The sequence below is a fragment of the Pithys albifrons genome, chromosome 4 (genome assembly GCF_047495875.1).
Source record: "Pithys albifrons albifrons isolate INPA30051 chromosome 4, PitAlb_v1, whole genome shotgun sequence".
Lineage (NCBI taxonomy): Eukaryota > Metazoa > Chordata > Aves > Passeriformes > Thamnophilidae > Pithys > Pithys albifrons.
This window is the reverse complement of record NC_092461.1, coordinates 41,747,946-41,763,379: the sequence shown is the minus strand read 5'-3', so window position 1 is coordinate 41,763,379 and position 15,434 is coordinate 41,747,946. Positions and strand designations below refer to the sequence as shown.

General features: G+C 37.3%; 1 protein-coding gene across 3 annotated transcripts in view; it reads right to left on the bottom strand.

Moving 5' to 3' along the window:
- The window catches only part of TAF2 (TATA-box binding protein associated factor 2), a 71,140-nt gene that overhangs the window by 8,754 nt on the left and 46,952 nt on the right, over positions 1 to 15,434 (bottom strand). For 2 of the 3 annotated variants that reach the window (XM_071553930.1, XM_071553931.1), the window contains exons 21-25: positions 10,237 to 10,306; positions 8,586 to 8,695; positions 5,994 to 6,223; positions 3,221 to 3,373; positions 2,705 to 2,810 (exon numbers count right to left, since the gene is read on the bottom strand). In XM_071553930.1, the coding sequence (XP_071410031.1) occupies positions 2,705 to 2,810; positions 3,221 to 3,373; positions 5,994 to 6,223; positions 8,586 to 8,695; positions 10,237 to 10,306 (669 nt within the window). The remainder of the gene's footprint in view (positions 1 to 2,704; positions 2,811 to 3,220; positions 3,374 to 5,993; positions 6,224 to 8,585; positions 8,696 to 10,236; positions 10,307 to 15,434) is intronic. The other variant, XM_071553932.1, reaches the window with a different exon arrangement.

Below are 15,434 nucleotides of genomic sequence, written 5' to 3'. Positions count from 1 at the left end.
AAATTATCATTTGGTGTGGGGAGCGTTAAAAAAAGACAACAACTCAACAAAAAACTACAGATACGGCAGGACTTAGACCCAACATGAACTTCCTCCTGGCAGCTGCTCTGTGTTTGGCTGATGACCTAACACTTCATGTGACATGTGGGGACATAACCCACAGCTGTGGGAGGAAAACTGCATAAGGACCAAGAGCTCACTTCTTCCAAGTACGAGTCACAGAGCTGAGGCAGATACAAAATCTTACAGAGTTATTAACAAGATGCTGAGACCATTTCAGAACTGATTGTCAATCTATTTCACAATAATTGCTCACTGAAATGCACCCATCCTCCATCATTGTCGCAAAACCTCAAAGGCCCTCAGGAAATATTACCTGCAATTCCTTGGTAAAACAGAACACTCCTTTGCATGCAAAATTTTATTTATGTATGCTTTTATTTTTCCCTATCTGTCTCTTCTCAAAAGTATACTATTTCCTAATGACTGAACTATCTTTATTTACTCAGTCTAAAATTCATACATCTCTGCTTCTAAGAAAAATGCCATGAATAAGAAACAGGTGAAATTTAAGAAGCAAAGAATATGTGAAGTCTAACTGTTTCTAGCTGTACAAATGAAAAAAAAAAGAATAAAGTAATCTGAAGTGCTTCAAAATAATGCTTTTCAAAGGCTTATTATTTAAAATTAATTCTGTTGCAAACCCTGGCATTTGTCTCATTTATTACCTAGGAAAGAAAATGTATTCCAGTGGGCTGAATGTCTAAACAGCCAAGGTGAGAAGGTCACTCAGCACACAAGTGAAACTCAAAGTAGCTTGTGTCTGCTGTAGGTCTACAAAAGCACCAGTCAACTGGCCATTACTCTGACTCTTGGTCACTTTACCCTTTCTGACCTCTAGTGAAAACATAATCTGACACAGTCCTGGCGCACAGACCTGGCACACAGAGCGTCCCGTAAGTCCTATTTGTGAAGCATTTGGCAGAGTTTTGTTTATGACTTTATATTCCATAGAGCGTGTAAATCTAGTAAAAACCTTGTTGCAAAATATCATGTAAGAGTTATTAATACTAATCCTCAGTGGATTCGGTTTGCACTTGCCTGCCCTGGATGCATCATTCTTTGCCGTAACAGAAAATGAGAAGGTTGTCCATAGCACTGAGAGCAAAATTCAAAGCAGCTCTGAGGTTTAAAGTAAAGGTCGTGCAGATAAAGACTTCTAAGTTCATGAGAACAACCTATATGCAGGCTACCCCTTTGCTCTGTTGAAATAAGGCAAAAAGTTGTGAGTTTTGCTACTCTACATCTCTAACAGCAAAACTGTCCTGGTGGAGCTGACTGTACACAGACACATGTCTTTAACTGAAGGCCATCTGGAATCCAGAAACCAGACCTCCCTGTGTTTTAATGTCCCCATATGAACTTAATTGCTGAGCAGTGACAGCAGTTACCCTTTATTTTAAAATAAATAAATTAAAAACAAACAAACAAACTCTCTTAGTGGCTAGAGCATCTGCCAAGGAAGTAAAAATGTTAAGTCCTAGGACCTGATGGAATACGACCCTATAGCTTCTGTGCTGCTGGCCAGCACCAAGGCACCAGCCTCAGCAGGAGTGTCAGAGTAGGACCATCCACCAGCCCTTCTTTTAAATGGGGCCACTAAATTGCCAGGTCACAGAGAAAGCAGATGAGGTCACCTGTCAGCACAGCTCAGGACCTAGAGCACTCAAGATGGAACCAACATTTCAAATCCTGCTGCTAAGGTTTACTTCTGTTTTACATTAGGCAGTTACTGGATAAAAACAGAAAAACAAGGAAGAGAGTAATTACTACGAATTCTAAAGCCAAAAACTCCACTTTTACACAATGCAGTATTGCAACCTTAAAACCTTGTTCTGGATCTGTACTGAAGATCTCTCAGAATGCTTGGTACATCATCACATTACCTCACCTTAGTTCCACTGGGACATTATGGAACTAAACTTCAGAAATGTTGTCAAAATATTTTAAGAAAATGAGACTAACCACTGAATTTCTTTGCTAATGACAGATAAGCAAAGAAGGTGAAAGTTCATCAATGAAGTTCTGGCTGCCTCAAGGTTTCTAAGAAACACAATGCTTTGAGAATAATTTTGTCAAGTATTCTATGGAAAAAAGTAAGACAAGTAGTAAAAGAAAGGAAGTGCTTGAAATGACATTTCACTCACAGATGCAATCTTTTCAACTTTGAAAAGCCCTTTTAAGTATCTTTGAGACTTCTATGGCTTTTAACTACTAATATTAAAGTTATAAATCATTAATATTTGAGATTTTTTTTACCTGAAGAGTCTTGCTACTTTTAATTCTCAAAATTATAACTTTTTAAATGACACCTATGGCAAAAGAAGATTTAGCTAACTGCTTACGGATGTCTAGTTCAACTTTGTGTTCTTTTATTCATTCCTCACCTTTCCACTTTTATAAGCATGATATATACTTGTCTTACTTAGATATGTGTGAAAATACACATGTATAGAGTTATCTATACATATACAGGTAGGTAAAGAAATGTTTTCATGCACCCTTTATACACCTCCTGGAATTGAGATAACATTTAACACTTACCAACACTGTCTGTATGGAAATGTGCAGTAGCAAAACACACTCCGTAACTGAAATACTTAAAAAAATCATACAGTCATTTTGTCAATGATGTTACTCATACCTGGTGTGGATGGTCTCTCCAGCATATTCAAATGATGGTAAATAAAGGCTTGACTGTCATGAACTGTGTCCATATCAATTTCTTCCTCCTCTTGAGAGTTTGAGAACTAAGATACCAGGAGAAAAGATAAGCAGATGCTAATAATTCATAAAAGCACTAAATAGAACTTAAGATATTTTATTTTTGAGGTAAACTGGGGGTGAGAGGGAAAGGAAGTGATATCTACCACTGCAAAGGAATAAAAGCTTGGTAAAATTAAAAAGGGCCAGTAACTTTTCTTCTTTTTAATTTACTGTGAAGCTGTGTGAACAAGAGCATTATCTCTCAACTTTAGTTCTTGCCAGCCAATGCAGAATCTGATAGGAAATGATTTTGCCAAAGTAAGCATAACAGCTGCTGTGCACATATACACAGCATGTCTTTTGTTTGAACACAGCTTCAAGGCAAGTCAGCAGACCCCACTGCTGTTATTCTGAACACCCTACATATTGTGCAAGTTGTATTTCCATTTCTTACTCTGATTTTGAGTTTGACTTTACTGTCTTCATTCTTCTCTAGTATTTGCCCTGGCTCCAATGGAGACCCGAGTGGCATATCAGCCTTCCTCTTCACCCCCTGCTGATGACCAGAAATGCTGGATGCTGTTTCCTTAATAAGGTGATCATCCTCCTGAAGCAGCATTAAAAGACCAAAATTAGAAGATAGCAAGATCCATGTTTCAGAGAAAGAGACCTGATAGCTGAAAAATCTTCTGAGTGAAGTGGGTGATTTGCACAAAGTTTTCTCTGTAGTTCTGGGAAAAAGTATTTTCTAAAACCCTGTATGGATTTGTGCCAACTATTCCTACAAACATAGTTTCTTTTTACTTCTATCCCTGCTCCCTCTGCATATCTAGCATTGGCATCTTTTCTGTTGCTTCTCACAATCATGGTACTGTTGGTGTGCAACAACATTTGCTGCCTCTGAATAGCCTTTCTATAAATCTGTGCCTCGTAGACTCTCCTCAGGCCAACTCTCAGTTGAAAAACTATGATAGCCTCTGATCTACATATGTGATTTAGCTAAATCTTCTTTTAGCTAGTTTTAAAAGCTAACACTTACTTTATTGAATACAAATCATAATGTGTACTTATAACTTGGGGTTTTTTTTATTTTACAACAGTATTCACTAAAGAATCAAAGTATTTTTTAAGTACTGCTTATATTATTAAAAAAAACAAGGTCAAAGAAATATAAAACTAGGAGAGTCTACTAAGTTATACATACAGTCATGAATATAGGAGACAGGTGTTCAAAGAAGTTAAATGCACATAATATAGAAGGGAAAATAAAGCATCCACAGAAAGAAATGTAATTAAAAGCTCACTAAAAACTAGATAAAAGGAACATGTATCAGACTCTCAAGAGTGTATGCTGCTCCACTGAACTGCTCTTTCTCTGTCCTACAAAGGGCACTCTAACCCCACAAACTCTTGCCCTGAACAATTCAAATTCTATTTTATGAAGTAACTTTTATCATGCTCAGCAAATTCAGTGTCGCAAGTCTATCAGTACTGATTGTAACATATTTATGCTCTCATATTATAGCTATCTTAAAGAATCCAGTTAATCTGATAAATTCTATCATATGTTTATTTCTTTTTTTCCCCTTAAATACGCACTTCCTTTTTTTCTTCCCTATTATTTAGCCCAATACACTGCTTTGGTGAAACACTTTGGATAAACTTTGTCTGATATGAGAAGTAGCCTGTGATTTTTTTTACAAGAAAAATCAGTTCCCTGAATTTTGGGGTTGTTACAGTGAAAACGGTAACCTTAAAGTAAGGGGTAGGAGAATGGAGATGAGACACAGGAGAAGATAGAAGGGATGAAGTGTAAATTGAGGCTTATACTAGAGCAGTATTTTGACACTAGTCCAAGCTAGCGCTTCCTCACACAGTTGTGTCCTGGGGTGCCACAAGCATTTTTGTAAGTACATGATGAACCAGAGCAGGAACCTGAAATATCTGTTCATAAAAAGGTACTGCTCAACTAGATCCTCCCTGGATCCAGCTCACTATGCAGCAACAACTACCATGATAGCAGAAAGGAGAGGACAGTATAGGAAAAGAATATATAAGAGGAAATTTTCTGATAGTCTGGCTCTGAAAAAAAGTTTGGAATTTTCACTGAACTGTAATCTAAAATTCCGCCAACAAAATGCCTCCTGCTATTTAATTCTAATGATTATGTGCAGCAAATTAGGACTTACTACACGCTCTGCAAATATGCAGGAGAGCTCTAATTATATCTGACTCTACCAGCATTTTCTCCTCCTGCTGGAAAGGGCCTGCGGGGTACTGTTAATTAGTACTCTCAGTATACTTTTCAATAAAAACTATTTAGACATTAACTATGGGACCAATAAAGTAACAGTAAACCATCCCATTCAAAAGGCTGGAAAGAGTTCCAAACACACTAATCACACGTTTACATTCTCTTTCAGGATCTACTCCTGAACAGTTTCAATCAAATGCAGTTTTTGAAACTGTTAGGAAAAATCACTCATTAGTTCCATGTCTGTTGATTTTTTTTCCTTCATAATTAAGTATGTCCAACAAAAATACTTAATCTTGCAGCAGTGGCAGTTGTTATTTTTAAGGAAAATAAGAAGTTATAAAAATCTATTTTGTAACTACACAGGGATTATGTGTTAGGACTGAAGACTCCAAATCCAGAAAGATATCAAGCTGAATGTATGCCATTTTTCAGTTGTTACAAATCCTTCAGAGCACAGTGTAAACAATCAGATACAAATGTTCAATGCGTTCAGTTTGTTAAAGTTCCAACTTTCACATCTCTTAAAGTTGCTTAAAAAGAGGTGTATCTATGTATTTTAAGATGCAACAAATTTACTGATAAAAGGTTTTGGTTTGGAAAATTGCATAACTTGCCTATAATAAGTACTCCTGGTCTCATAAAAAAGTTTTCATCACAGCATCAAACATTTCTGTGAATCACTTCATGTCTCATAAACAATGCATAAAAAGTAAAATTTTGTAAGGAACAGAAATGATGAAACTAGAAAAAAAAAAGTAAAAAGCTTGCATATGTTATGCAATAGTTTAAAAATGTCAAAAAAGTCATGGTATATGCCAGCTTTTCAATTGGAGAGAATAAAGAGCAACAAGACAAAAAGGTAGCTAAGGCAAGGCATGAGAGGCTTGAACACAGTACAAAATGAAATCAGCAACCAAAGCAAGAACTTTGAGCTAAGTTAATGGGATGTATGCAGATAGTTTGTGCTTACGGTGTTCTGAAATCCTACTGACTGTCCGTGATTGGTAGTGCTGTTCACAGGTTCCTGATTGTTTGCAACTGCTTCAGGGATAATCGTTGGGTTAAGTACAGCCTTCTTTTCTTTAAGATTAAGAACAAGTCCAAGCTCTGGTAATGGCAAACAAGAAGGCCTGCTGAGGCCAAAAAGCGTAAAATACAGGTCCACAGCACCACATCGTAATCTCCAGTCATGTGAAGTTCCTAAAATCCAAAAGAGACTGTTGTTAATACAGAAATACAATCTTTTCCTTTCCCACAAATAAAACAGTTTAAGTGATCTGGGCCCACCAAAGTATGACATTTTCTGTGCTTAAGATATACTTCTTCCTCCCTTATTCTTGCATCTTACTGGCTCTACCTCACCTGTCACATCATGTTTAAAAGGAAGGTTTTAAGTTGCTTGGGTTGTAAGTTAGACATGTTTAGTAGAACAAGAATGGGAAAGTAAGTGCTATAATAACAAAAAATAGAAGAAAAATAACCACACCCATATGCTTTTATTTTTCAAATTGCACCTTAAGTTTTTCTGTTGGATAATTAAATAGAACATTTTGTTACCAAACTGGCTTCCCGTATCAATGGATTTGGTTGCATTTGTCCATGTATCCCATGGAGCGTAGCAGGAGCCTTAGGCATGGCTGAGATCTATACCCTCTGGAAACAGCACTAACAGAAATGTAGAAGCACACACTTCACTGGATACCCACTACTTTAATCTGTATTCATACTGGAGATATGTACTAATACTGCACTAAGAAATGCTTCATTTTTTAAAAAATTATTTTTCACCGCAAACTGTGTACTGCTTTTACATCTTCACACACAAATGGTCAAAGTACATTTGGCACCAATCACAACAGAAAGACATCTGACATCTGGAGCAGAGCTGCAGATACTACAGTGATTCTGGTGTTAACTCCGCCCAGCTCCTGACTGATCGCAAGTTTACTGAACATATTGTTCCCCAGGAGGAATTGAACTATATCTGGTAAACAAGACACAGATGTGCCAACTGCCATATTAATGTGGCTGTGTAAGACTTCGCACAAAATAAAATTACAAGATCTATCCCTGTTTTTATGAGGCTAAGTCGTGTTTTGCGCAAGCTTAGCTTACCCTTACCAGTTACAAATTACCAATTACACTTACCCAGTCACTAATGAAAGCAGCATGAATATTAATCTAGACATTTCTGACATTAAAACACTCCCTAGAGAATGACACATTCACAAATATTAATTTAAAAACTATTGTAACATTTTAACACCAAATAATTTGCTGTTTCTTAAACTACTACATTTAAAATGGCATGATGAATCCCCATTCAGCATCTCTTTCCTTTTCCAGTGGAACAGCTAAACTTAAATATAATTGGTTGCCGAATTTCTTTGCAATCTTTGGAACTTGTTAGCATAATCAATTTAATGCAGATTAAGACAGAAAAAAAGAAAAGATTACATATATCAGTCTGAGTCTGTTTTCTATTGCATGTATGTTAAATAAATGTCAGTCATGATTTGAGAATCATGCAGCTATAAATCTGGCTACTAACTTGTCACACTTTAACAGACTTTTTTTTCAAGGCACCCTGGAATGCTACAGTTATCCCTTACAAAAAATAAATTGAAACATTATGTCATCTCGAGGTTTAGAAATTAAAGTGCTTGAAACTCCATGAATCATAATAAGAATGTATACCCTATTTGTTACTTGCATAAAGAGGTAATGGTTGTAACACTGCACACACTCTTCTCTCACGAAAAAACAAAAACAAACTCTCTGATGGGAACATCAAAATTGTTTATTTTCTGTGCCTGACACTTGGCAAATCCTACGAAACTGAACTACTAGTAGTCTCCCCGCTTCAACCCCTGGAGTGTAGCAGTAAACTTTTAAACACTAAAAATAATGACACACAGAAAACAGAAAGCCTTCAATGACCTAAAAAGCTATATAAATGTTTATATGTAATCTATGTAGCAATGTGCCAGATGTTAAAGGGCAGTTTGTCAGGACTGGATAAAACTGCTTCAGTAATGAAAAACAGGTCAATGGTAAAGATGCAAGCCCTTCTCTCATTAGGATCTTTCCTAATTATACAAGCGAAATTGAATATTAGGTTTATAATGCATTTCTAAAAGTCTCATTTAAATTACCTATACCAATGCTATCGTCTCATGTTTCCTCAGAATTTAGAAAAAGGTGACAAAGAAAGACCATCTAATCTAAAGCAAACTATAGAGAAAAAGGTAACACAGACACCATTATTTGTGGAAGTATTTGCTTTGAATATCTGGTTAAAAGAATTATTCTGTGCAAAAGTACATCAAAGCACACTATATCAGTAGAGAAATGAATGAAAAACAAGGTTTGGTACCCTGTGTCACTGAGAATGTTCTGGAAATACATTTGTGATATTCAACTTCTGAGACTAAATTTTCATTTTCTAAGTATAGAAACTAAGAGAGCTCTTGGAATATTCTGAAGCAAGTCTCTAACACTTATTTCAAAAAACCCCACAATAAAAGTCCAACACAACAACACAACAAATAAAAAAACTAACCTGAATTCATCAGTTTCCAAAGCTGATCTACCAAAGCTTCATTGCACAAAGGGGACTCCATGTTTTTGGTAAAAGGTGGATTCTTAGTCAGCATATCCAAAATCTTATGTCTGAAAGAAATAGAAAATAAAATTATGATTAAAGCCAAAAGAAATACACTAAGAATATAAAGTCTGTTAAGCTTGGAATATTATTACCAACTTCTTTAACTATAGGATTTCTTCCAAATTTTTAACCAATGTTTACGTGTTTAGCTCTTCCTGCTGTCCACAATATGCACTGACACAGATTTACCATCAGCAATATAACTTTGAGTGAAAAAGTAGGGTGCAAAGCAGCAGGATAGTATTAGACACTGTTAACAGCAGCAGGCTACATTATGCTCTTCTGTTTAGTAACAATCTTTTTTTGCACATTGACTTGGTAATGACAAAGAAGCAGCAACACTGGCAAATAAACTCCTTCCATACTGACACCAAAGAACTTTTAAAGAACTTTAAATGTTTATGACTGCTACAAAATGGCAGGATCAAAACCAGTCACTTAAACATTTTCCTGGAAAGAAACACTGCCACCTCTTACATTACACTGGTGTATGAAGATTCGTCACTTACCATGTTTGCTTACAACATTTACATACTGAGCTGAAAGTAGATGCATTTTTCTACACTTTCTTTCTTCAAACTTGGCCTTGAAAACATTTTACAAATAATTCTTTATGCCATTACTTATTATTCTAACGATTTTTCTCTGTATAGCCAGCTTTGCCCTTGCTGTCTTACATACTTGGGACAAGAAGACCCTTGCAGGGTATTTTTTATCTTTACCTTTTAGAAGAGGCTAACATATGGCACTCAATTGAAAATTAAAACTCCTTTTTAAAAGGATACAAAATTAAATTAACTCTCCTTCCTAGATTGAAGCTAAACCTCCCTCTAGTGAGTCTAATTGTATTTACTTTCACTAACCAAAATGACAGAAATAAAACGGACAACAATCTTGCAGCTATGATCTTTGTAAGAAATCACCTATAAAGACAAAGTAATATTATTTATCTTTGAAACTCAGTATTTTAATGGTGGCCGTAAGAACAAAGTATTGGGAAAAAACAGTTACTATGAACCTTGGTGGTCACAGGTTTACAACGGACAGATTAAAGTATCCAATCATTGTGAAAACAAAGTTGAAACAGGCAATACTAGAAATTACACTGTATTTTCACATGATCCTTTCACCCCATCTACAGTCTAACAATTGCTTTACACCCCATGCTGTCCAAATATTGTGTGCACTGTCTCAACCTCTGTCCTTTCTAAATATCAAAGTCTTTTTTGTCATATGCAACATCAGATTTATATACTCTATTTACATTGAGGAATTAACTTCTAAGTTCAGACTTCTGCCACCGGGGTAGTATGTAATAGACATAAATAATATAATGCAGAATAAGAACAGCATATACTAACTCTTGAGATATGAACTTTTGAAACATCAAAACATGTTTCAATTAACATAAAAAACCAAGAAGGAAAAATAGTTTTGTGAAGAAGCAGTTAAGCATCTGATCTATTCTAGTGATTTCAGGACAAGAATTTACTTAGTAGTTTCAGCATTAATAAAAATACTGTCGTCTCTTTATTAACTCACTAACCTTATGTAGGGTACAGGATCACTCTGAACCATAGCAAGCAGCCACTGTAGTTCTTCATAGCTTCTATCAACTGCAAAGCCAAAGAAAATAAAATGGCTATAAGTATATATAAGCTAGAAGGATTTTGATCAAGACAACACAGGTTCCTGAATTAGCATACGAACAGCTCAAATAATTGCAACTAAAGAGAAATTTCATTAATTACAGTGCAAATTCAAAGTGAAAAGTGGTTTACTCTACGCTGAAGTAGAAACATTAATAAAATTCCTACATGCCTCAACTGTTCAGTAATAACCAAGTTGACTATTTCCATTAGCATTGATTAGGAACATCAGAGTAAAGGATCATCTCGATATTATGTGCCTCCTAAAATGAACACATTCAACTATCCTTTCAACAATCAGAAAGTATAAAAGTAGGGAATTGGGAATATACAATTCTCATACATTATAAATCTGTTAAAGATTATTATCTTTAAATAGGATAGAAAGAGGAATACTACAGGACTTATACAGAACTGCAAAGATACTTTCCTCAGTAGCCTTCATTAGTTTTTTAATATACTTTGCAACTAAAACGGATTTGGAAACCTCTCAGCAGATGCTTCTAGAAAATTGCTGACACTGTTGGAAACAAAGCCAGCTTGTTAGTTTAAAATGTAAGTTACATTACAAAATTCCTTTGATTATCAGAGTAACATTGCAAAATAGGAAACAACACAGGACATCACCATTACTGATCACACAAAAAAGGAAAGAATTTTCATCTCTTTTCCTCAGGTGTATAACTAAGATTATTACAACACTATTCTCATTTCTTCAAAGCAGTGAAGAGGGTGTGTTAATCATTACTGTATAGACAGGTCTAAAAACATTTTTGTTGCTTTCCATTTTGTGGTCCTAACAATGTATTTCTTTCTTCCTTTAGCACACTGCATTTTTAGTTCTGAGTATCTTGGTTCAACTTTCTTTCCTGATTTCAGTTAGTTTTTGTTTTTTTAAACTGTAACTTCTTTAGTCCAACCAATTCTAATATCTATTATTCACTTGTTATTTCATTAACGTAAGTTGTTTTTAACACAAGAGGCATTTATTTATAATATAAGAATCAGCACCTCAGTGCTATTACAAGTTTGAAAAACACTTTGGACAACTAGAACATAAGATCTCTTCCTGGGCTAGGAGAAGGCAAGTACATTGTAATATTGCCTAGAAGGTGGTTGAAGAGTCTTTTGCAGGCCATTTGCAAGTCAGCATTGCTCTCCCTACAATCCAACCAAAACAAAACTGGTTACACTGCTGAGGTACTGATAAGCTCTGTATAGAGGCAGGAAGTTTAAGCTCACTCTGTGCACCATTTAGAGCATGGCCACACAGTCCTGGATGATACTAGGGCAAATTTGTAGCCATACAGACCAGAACTACAAACTCAGATTTGCCTTGAACATCAGAGAAATCTCTGAAAAGCTATGCCTAAGAGGCATTTTAAGGGATTAGTGAACTGCCAGTACCCAGCTCCATGCACAGCTACTTTTTCTGGCTTGGGACAGCATCAGAAATTATACTGTATTATCACACAGCACAGAACTGTAACATGGCAAACACCAGGTCACAATCATTAGCAAACTGCAGTGATTTTGACTGATAACTGTCCTAGTTCAACAGAGGGGACCAGTTTATCACTGTGTGTGGGTGACCAAAGCTATGTGTTCTACACCCTCTATTCATTTCCCGTGAACTGTTAACAATTTGCAGCAGCTGCCCAGGGCATACCCAACTCCTCAGGGTGTGAGCTGGGCATGAAAGACACCTGTGAGATAAGAGCTGTGGTAACTTCCTTCCAGGAAGCTGTTAGCCTGAGGGGTCATGTCTGCCAATGGGCCATCAATGATTCCAAATACCCCATGACTCACAGAGGGAATTACCTATTGTGTAATTCCCTGCCCTGAGGGAGGTAGTGGGCGGTCTCACCTGGACCTGAGGGGATGTAATCTTGGGGGTTTTGGGACTTGGAAAACCACTCCTTGGATCCAGAGGAGGACCAGAACCTCAACAGGAGGAGACCACCACTCTGGACCAGATTGCGACCATCACTCTTTGCCAGACTGCGGCCGTCATCTGCACCAACAGGTTTCTCACTTCCTTTTACTTCGGACTTGGGGGAACCAAGTGGAGTTCAGTATGGGGGCTACAAAAACTTCTGTGTTTGTGCCCCAGGGTGCTGGGTTACACTTCTGGGTTTTGTGGGTTAAAACCAATTTCTCTTTGTGTCATTGCATTTGTTGTAATACTGTTAATAAATTGTAACTCTGACTTATAATCTCTTTTGTGTTAGGTTTGTTTCTCCTGCTGGTTTACCTTTAAACCAGCACATAACATAGAAGATTATAAAATGGTTTTTCATTAGAAAATGAGAAGTCTGGAAGATGAGCCTTTTAGGCTTACAGTACTGGATAACAAAACCAGGAAACACCATAATGTTGTGATTAAAAAATAAAATTTCTTTTTTTGCATTTTAAACTTGTTTCTGCTTGAAATAAAGTAAGTCTTCCCTGATATTTGCCTTGTAGTGTAAACTAATGCTGCTAGGCTTCCAAAGCTTTGCTACTAATGCATTTAACCTGGTTTTCAATTTTATATATAACTATGAAAGTATTTGAACAGCAATGACAAATTAAATCTGACCTTGGGCAGAAGAAATCTTATTAGCCAGAAGAATCGTGCACCAGCCTGGTTTGGAAGAGACCCCGAAAGATCACCTGGTCAAACCTTTAACAGGAAAGGGAGCCTAGATAAGATTATCCAGCACTCTGTCCAAGTGCATCTTGAAAACCTCCAGTGATGGGGACTCCACCACATCTCTGGGGCGGTTGTGCCCCTGACTTTCTCACTGTAAAAATTTTTTTCTTGTACCAAGATGAAACCTCTCTTGGTGCAACCTGTACTTCTTCATCCTTCTCCTTTCCATGTGGAGGAGAGAGAGATACTCCATCCACCTTGTAGCTGCCCTTTAAGTACTGAGTATTGCGATGAAGACCCCCTGAGCCTTCTCTTCTCCAGTGAAAAAAGACCTAACTCCTTCAGTCTTCCCTCACACAGCACATTCTCCAGCCCACCAATCCATCTTCATGGCCCCTCTCTGGACACTCCCAAGTCTGGCCACATCTTCTGCACTCAAGTGCACACTGAGTACAGCGTACAGTGGAATGTTCACATCTCTGTCTCTGTCAGTACTACCTGTGCAGATGCAGCCCAGGGCCTGACTGGCTGCAGCAGCACACTGCTGACTCATGGTTAGCTTGTTGTCCACCAAGACCCCCCAGGTCCCTTACAATGCTGTTCCCCAGCCACAGATCCTGGCCTGTTGTGGGCTCTTTCTTATCTTGTCCCAGGTGCAGGACCTTGCACTTGTTAAACTCCATACAATTCTTGCTTGTCTGCTCTTCCAGCCTGTCCATGTCCCTCTGTAAGATTTCTCTCCCTTCTGACATGTCTACCTCACCACCCACTTTGGTTCCATCAACAAACTTGGTGGAGCTGCTTTCAATGCAGTTGTCCACATAATTTCTGAAGATGTTCCCTGAGGCACTTGTGACAGACTGCCAGCCTCAGTAAAAACCACAGATCACCATCCTCTGACCGTAGCCCATGACCTGATTTCATCCCCATTACACTGACCACCCATCCTGTCTGTAGCTTGCCCATTTGTCTAGAAGAAGACTGTGGGGAAAGAAAAGATGTGTACATTTTCATACTTCTGGTAGACACAGAAACAAGTGATTGCTTTCTGAAACAAAAATTGAGATTTTTTTCAAATTACAAGAGTTGATGTATCACTTCTCAATTACAGCAGAGCATCTCTGAGAAGCTCAATTTTAACATTCATGAGATTTGCTAATGGATATTTATTTAGAATACTTTGGGTTTATGTCTCTTATGTATGCAACTGCTTTGTTATATACAAAAAACTACTAATAGTCATACAACTCTCAGAACATAACTTTAAAAAGTTATTAAACCTTGTTCACTTCAAGCCAAGTTAGATCAACTGTCCAAGCCCTTATATGCTGACTCAAGCATTTTAAAGTTACCATGTCTCAAAAAACCCTCAGTATTAAGAGCAAAGAAAACAACTTATTCAGTTCTATGGAGAAATTATTTCTTTTCAAGTAACTTATAAAAGACAGTGCCATTCCTACCCTGAGAGTTCCACCCAGAAAACAGAGACTTTCCTTTTTATGGAAATTACAAAATCTGTCATTTTCCTTTACAAGAACTGTTAAAAGCCAGTTTTGGCAGAAGCAACAGGCATTTGATACCTGCTGGTTTGCATCCAGTGTGAACTGGAAACCAGGTAACTGGGAACAATGAGAATCAGATCTCTGGGCAATAGATGGACAATCATTTCTCCCTCCAAAGCCACGTTTAGGGCTCGGCAAGACAATCACTGCTAAGTTCTCTGTGACTACTGTGCTCAGTGCTGGAAGGCTGTATTTGAGAAATGACAGTGATGACTAGCTAGACAGTAGGCTGTGTTGTGAATTGTAGTGACTTTATAGCAGATAGATATTTGTATCCACTACCTCTGCATCGGAGAAAAAGCTTCTGCCAAGGGGCAAGGCAGTTCGATATAGTGGTATTCCAGTCTATCATTTTCGGCTCTCTCAGTGAGCTCAGTCAAAAACTGTGTTCAGCTCAATCACCGACTTCTGCAACTAATCTGTTACTTTTTGCCATTCAAGTTTTAGTTTCCTGTAGAATATTCCAAGCATCTTACCCTATTATCTTGCTTATACACTACTCTATTTGATCACCTGTTTTAAAGATGCACTCTATTACTTTGTAATACAAACACCTTCTTATCCAAGCCCCTTTTAACTATAAACAAGAAACAAAATGGTCAAGAATTTAATGAGAAAACATAATTTCTCTCCGTTTGGCTTTTCAAAGGGTGGGATGAACTAGTGAGGAGATTATTCTAAAGGAAGAGAGCTGATGAGTAAGCTTTCCATTCCCCAGCAATCTTTCCACTAAATCTCTATGAAGGGAGGAATAAAGCAAGTAGCCTAACAGAGAGATGCACAGCACCAGCACAGTTCTGAATTCTAGTTATGTATCACTCACAGGGTTACCTGTATGTGTATGTGCAGTGGGTTATGGATACAGAAGGCTTGGTGGATTACAAGATGGGAACAGAGT